At 37.4% G+C, this 6,521-nt stretch overlaps 1 protein-coding gene across 1 annotated transcript in view; it reads left to right on the top strand.

Annotated features, from left to right (window-relative positions):
- LOC122537641 (cGMP-specific 3',5'-cyclic phosphodiesterase-like) overlaps positions 1-5,812 on the top strand; it is an 18,666-nt gene extending 12,854 nt beyond the window's left edge. Inside the window, exons 11-14 of the mRNA XM_043670990.1 lie at positions 417-698; positions 1,420-1,796; positions 2,947-3,383; positions 4,672-5,812. Coding sequence (XP_043526925.1) covers positions 417-698; positions 1,420-1,796; positions 2,947-3,383; positions 4,672-5,306 — 1,731 coding nt within the window. The 3' untranslated portion in view covers positions 5,307-5,812. The remainder of the gene's footprint in view (positions 1-416; positions 699-1,419; positions 1,797-2,946; positions 3,384-4,671) is intronic.
- The last annotated feature ends 709 nt before the right edge of the window (positions 5,813-6,521 follow it).

The following is a 6,521-nucleotide window of genomic DNA, read 5'->3' as shown; positions in this document are numbered from 1 at the left end:
ATATTTCTGATAATTAAATAATTAAATACTTTGTTTTTCCATATAAATCCTACAGACTTGTATTTTAATTTATTCTCTGTGGAAGTATCTAATTTATTCTAATATATTTATCATGATAATTGTATATTTCTGATAATTAAATAATTAAATAATTTGTTTTCCCATATAAATCTTGCAGACTTGTATTTTAATTTATTCTCCGTGAAAGTATCTATTTTTCTAATACATCCTTTATACTTCTAATATATTTATCATGATAATCGTATATTTCTGATAATTAAATAATTAAATAATTTACATCTTTCACTTCGTTCCGGGTTCTTGATGAATCAACGACGTTTCATTTCCGAAGTAGCTCGACCTTGTCTTCCTTATCACGTTAAAAAATCTCCCTTCTTTTTCGCGAATATTCCTAGGCACTGAACGACACGAATAAATTCACTATGATCTTCGAGATGGACAACGAAACTCAGGAAGCTAAAGTCTATAGACCTAGCGGAAGCGATCTATCGAATCCCTTGGGCCAGATCGCAAGATATGTCGCTGCCACTGGTCAAATACTGAATATTGGAGATGTGACCACGTGGCTGAAGAAGGATGTCGTTCAGGCCGGAAGTGGGCCCATCAAAAGCATCCTCTGTATGCCGATAGTTAATGGACAGAGGACCGTGATCGGCGTTGCTCAGTTAATCAATAAGGTTGTTCTCTCCATTCTTCTTTTTTTTTTTTCTTTTCACACTAAATACCACACAACATTCTCTGCCTCTTATTAGAGTAGAAAATATTCAATTATGTCTGCGATGATAATCCCAAATGATAATGATAATTCAAAAATACAGAATGAAAATCTTCTCTATTTATAAATTCGAGTATGTTCACTTTAGATATTCTTCACTTTTCGCGATGAAGTATTTAATAATTAACTCGGAGTGAGATTCTTCAATGTTCGAAACTTTCTTTTGTTCTTCTTCTATTGAGGAAACTGACTACTGACTCTAGATATTCATATTCATGTTCTACTCTATTTGAATTATCCTCTAGTTTCTACTGTAAAATAATCAATCCAACATGAAGATTCTATACACGTACATATGTTCACTCTGATTATTCCTCGTTTCTTCATAGTGACGCGTTTAATTAATAAAAAGAAGCACTTTCGGATATCCAGAAACTCACAAAGTGCGAAATAAAAAATTATTCACCGATGATTAGTCTCCGTTTCTTTCAACGAAGCAATCCAGTTAAAAATGACAATTTCCAAACACCCGGCAATTTAATATTTAAAACCAATCTTCTACCAATTACAATGCCAAATATTAATGGAGTCTTGCAAATAATTGCGATTATTATCTGGCCGATAAGATCAAGTACACGTCACGGAAAAAATTCAACAACTAACCAAGAGAAACCATTCGACAGGACAACGGAACGTCGTTCACGGACTCGGACGTGTCGATCTTCGAGGCGTTCGCGATTTTCTGCGGCCTTGGGATCCACAATACCCAAATGTACGAGTCAGCTTGCAAGCTAATGGCCAAGCAGAAGGTGGCCCTCGAGTGCCTGAGCTACCACGCGACAGCCAGCAACGACGACACGCTGAGATTGACCACTGAACCGATACCGTCCGCGGAATCCTACAATCTGTACAGTTTCACCTTCATCGACTTCGATCTGACCGACGAGGACACATGCCGAGCGACTATACGAATGTTCAAACAATGCGACCTGATACAAAAGTTTCACATCCCGTACGAGGTGTTCTGCAGGTGGATCCTCAGCGTGAAGAAAAACTACAGGTGACGAACGTTTTCATTGTTAAATTAATCGAAGGGCCATTGCAGTACACTGATATCTCGTCTAGTTAATTAATAATGGTCAGATCATTTCACAAGCAATGGTGCTCTGTTTATATTAAGGTGACGATGATTTTGTAAATTTTATAGAAAGAGAGAAAAACAACAGTTTCTATTGTAATATCTCTGTAATAGCTCTGAGAAAACGAGCATTTATATTATATATATATATATAAAATATCTTCAAGTCTAAACAAAATATAAAACGTTTGTTATATATAAATTACAGTTATATATAGTTTTATATATATATATAGTTTTATATATAACTGTAAATATATTTATATATAACAAACGTTTTATATTTTGTTTAGACTTGAGATATTTTCTAATATTTTAAGAGTATAAATATTGGCAAATAATTATATTATATATATATATATATATAACTGTAAATATATTTACAGTTTTATATATATAACTGTAAATATATTTACAGTTTTATATATATAACTGTAAATATATTTATATATAACAAACGTTTTATATTTTGTTTAGACTTGAGATATTTTCTAATATTTTAAGAGTATAAATATTGGCAAATAATTAATACAAACAGAGAAACTTTTAACTTTTAAAAAAGTTGCTTGAAACTTTTAAAATACCAAAAACTGTATCATGCTAAAGTAATCACACATAAGTACTCATTACATGACACAGTAAATTAAATTATATATATAATATACATATATAAGAAAAAATACAAATAATACATATAATATTATACATATATAAAAAAAAATTCAAATACCTAAATACCTAAATACCTAATACCTAAATATTGTTAGAATCGTTAAAAAAATACAAATAATACGTATATTATACTATTATACATATATAAAAAAAAATACAAATACCTAAATACCTAATACCTAAATATTGTTAGAATCAATGCGTATAGAACCGTTTATTACAAAATATACAAAGTGAGCAGTAAATGTACAGGTGTACCAATGAAATTTCATTTCTCTTTATCTTCTAATTTGCAAAACATCCGCCGAGCGAATAATCAAATTTAATTCAAACAAAAGCGAATGAGCCAACCTTTGGAACCTTGCTGTAGCATGGGAACCTCATCCTGACTGATTTTCAGGCCGGTCAAGTACCATAATTGGAGGCACGCGTTGAACGTCGCCCAGACAATGTTCGCCATGTTGAAAACCGGCAAGATGGAGCAGTTTATGACCGACCTTGAAATTCTTGGACTATTGGTCGCCTGTTTGTGTCACGACCTAGACCATCGTGGGACGAACAACGCGTTTCAAATGAAGACTGAGTCGCCACTGGCTATCCTCTACTCGACGAGCACCATGGAACATCATCATTTCGACCAGTGTGTCATGATACTGAATTCGGACAGCAACAACATCTTCCAGAATCTGTCGATGGAGGACTATAGGAAGGTGATGAAGGTGGTGGAAAGTGCGATACTCTCTACCGATCTGGCGGTTTATTTTAAGAAGAAGAACAAATTCATGGAATTGATCGACGAGGGAGAGTTCGACTGGCAGAGCGAGGAGAAGAAAGAACGTAAGATTAATTATCAATGATTACCCTATGACCTTTGCATCTCTTCTTCCCTCTTCATATATGCATGCCTTATGATATACGAAACACAGGCCTGAAGAATGATTTCAATATGACCCTGATATATTGATGAAATGTCGCAACATGAGCAATTGAATGCTCTGTCTGATGATGAATTACGTTGTTTTTTTATAACAGAACAAAATCTGATGTAACTGACTGGTATAATGCTACTAATTTCGACATTTCTATATCCATGCTATGAAAGAAAATTTATTAGTTTGCCTTTATAATTATCATTACTTGTCTGTATACTCATGATAAAACTTTAGACTTGCCTAGATGGTTCACAATGACGACGCCAAATTTGATATGTATATTGTTATAGAATTATTATGTATAAAATCAAATTTAATTACTATATACAACTAATCAAATTTAGTTGTTGTTATACTATATATATATTCATGTGGAAATTCAATGATTATTTTCCTATAATCGTAATCAAACCAAATCTATTTCTTTACATCACAGAATGATGAATTACTTTGTTTTTTTATAACAGAAAATTTAATGTAACTGACTGGTAGTATGTGCCTATAATGTTACCAATTTCGACATTTCTATATCTGTGCTATGAAAGAAAATTTATTACACAATTATTAGTTTGCCTTTATAATTATCATTACTTGTCTGTATACTCACAATAAAACTTTAAACTTGCCTAGATGGTCCACAATGACGCCAAATTTAATATGTATATTGTTATAGAATTATTATGTATAAAATCAAATTTAATTACTGTATACAACTAATCAAATTTAGTTGTTGTTATACTATATATATATTCATGTGGAAATTCAATGATTATTTTCCTATAATCATAATGAAACCAAATCTATTTCTTTGCATCATAGAAAAGTTAACTCTAGAAGCCGTACGTTGCTCTAAATTCAACACCTCATTCCCTAGTAAAATAAAAATCGGGAAGCCGTACAGAAACTCAATCTATACCTTTCCATTACCTTACGTGCACAGTGAAATGAAATCTCGAAGCCTTACACATCCATAGTGCGTCAAATTCAGCGTCTATTTCTCTCTATCCATCAACTAACTGGATGTACAGGAACCGTGTACATTATCTCATAACTATAACAATCCCAAACACCGTCACTAACAACCATGTCAAAACAAACATTATTCATACGCGTATACGCTTCAAACGTCGCGCAAAGTCAAAAGGTCCCAGTTACACAATTACCTCAAATACCTCGCATCATTTCATTTCCAGTGCTATGCGGAATGATGATGACGGCGTGCGACGTGAGCGCGATAGCGAAGCCATGGGAGGTGCAACACCGCGTAGCCAAGCTGGTCGCCGACGAGTTCTTCGACCAGGGCGACCTGGAACGTCTCCAGTTAAACCAACAGCCGGTGGCGATGATGGACCGTGAGAGGAAGGACGAGCTACCCCAAATGCAGGTCGGTTTCATCGACGTTATCTGCCTGCCTCTGTACAAGGTGCTCTCGGACACGTTCCCATGGATCATGCCTCTCTACGAAGGCACCATGGAGAACAAGAAACACTGGCAAGACCTGGCCGAGAAGGTCGAGATGGGCCTGACCTGGATCGATCGCGACACGATCGACGAGCCGGTCGAGGAGTTCGTCTCGTACGAGCCCAAGGACATCGAGTTCACTGTCACAACGTTGAACTGCGCCCACGTGGACAGAAAGGAGGCTGCTGAGAAATCGGCGTTGGGCAGGTTCGCCTCGCTGAGGAAAGGAGGCCGCACGCTGACCAAAGGTGTCAGACACCGAATCAGCAGGTCGCTGTACGCTAGGAGCACGCCGGAGGACGCCGCCAAGTCCAAGGCGTTGATCCCTGACAGAAAGAGCCGGAACAAGTTGTGCTTGCTCATTTGACGGTTCACGTCCACCACGCTTGAGAGCATACCGGAATGATGAACGAGAAACGGGGAACGTGTTTGCCAACAGCAATGACAATTTTGTTCGAAGACTGGCTCCGGTGGATCTTGACAGTCTAACCGGATGGCTTCACTTCGGCTAGGTTGAAAACTAGTCACGTCTGCGAGGAGGATTACTACCTTGGCGTTGCCGGTGTGGTAATCGAGATTGTTAATAGAGAATCTACGGGAGGATCGTAGAGTGTACAATTCGTCGAGAGAGCGGAGAGAACCAAGGTTCTGAAAGAAAACAGAAAGACTTTTGGAAAATCATTGGCGAAACGAAACGGAAGTTTCGCAGCTAGTGATTGCATCTGTGATTGCTCTCTCCGTCTGCCTCGAAAAATCAAAACCTTACCCCAGAGTAAACATGGAATTGAAACTTCCTTGGGCTGAAATAGGAAATATTTCAGGATCATCGAGAAAGAGAGAGAGAGAGAGAGAGAGAGAGAGAGAGAGAGAGAGAGAGAGATAGAGTCGAAGTTGAAGGCGGAACGCGCTTGCAGATTTCGTTCCAAGACTGTTCCGAGTCTTTAGGCGAGAAAATTTAGACGAATAGTCAATGTCTAGGTAGTTAGACCGACCGGCGGCAGTGTCAGACGACCTTCATCGATTTCGAGTTAGAGAGAAATAAGAAAAAAAAAAAAAGGAACGCGATGGTGGTCGACGATGGTGCGGATTCAATTTTGACAATCTTTTTTGTATTACATCTCGATACCTAGGATAATCCGGAGATAGAACGAGAAGAAACGAAGACGAAAAGAAGTCATCACGGACAACGCGATTTAATAAATTGGATAGGCGGCGCTGGGCATTTTTATATACTAATGGAGAGGCGAGGGAAAAAACTAGAGGCACGCTCGTGAAAACGTAACCGCGAACGATAGGCATTTTTATATCCCAGAGAGAGAGAAGGGGCGGGGGGAAAAAAAATAATAATAAATGGGACAGAAAATTGGTTGGACTCCCGATGACACGTTGCATTTCGATTCCATGCGTTTCTAAGATAGTACTTGAAAACCTTGAAGAAATACTTGAAACCAGTCGGCGACACGATACGAGGCGAATCGACGCCTACGAATATTAACCATTCCACCTTCTTCTGTCATTCAACCATTCCAAAAATCGCGTCACTGACGCAGGAGAAAATAAACACGCGATCTCGCATTCGAGG

Source organism: Frieseomelitta varia, unplaced genomic scaffold, assembly GCF_011392965.1.
Source record: "Frieseomelitta varia isolate USP_RPSP 00005682 unplaced genomic scaffold, Fvar_1.2 scaffold_162, whole genome shotgun sequence".
Taxonomy (NCBI): domain Eukaryota; kingdom Metazoa; phylum Arthropoda; class Insecta; order Hymenoptera; family Apidae; genus Frieseomelitta; species Frieseomelitta varia.
This window is presented reverse-complemented; position numbering and strand designations above follow the sequence as displayed.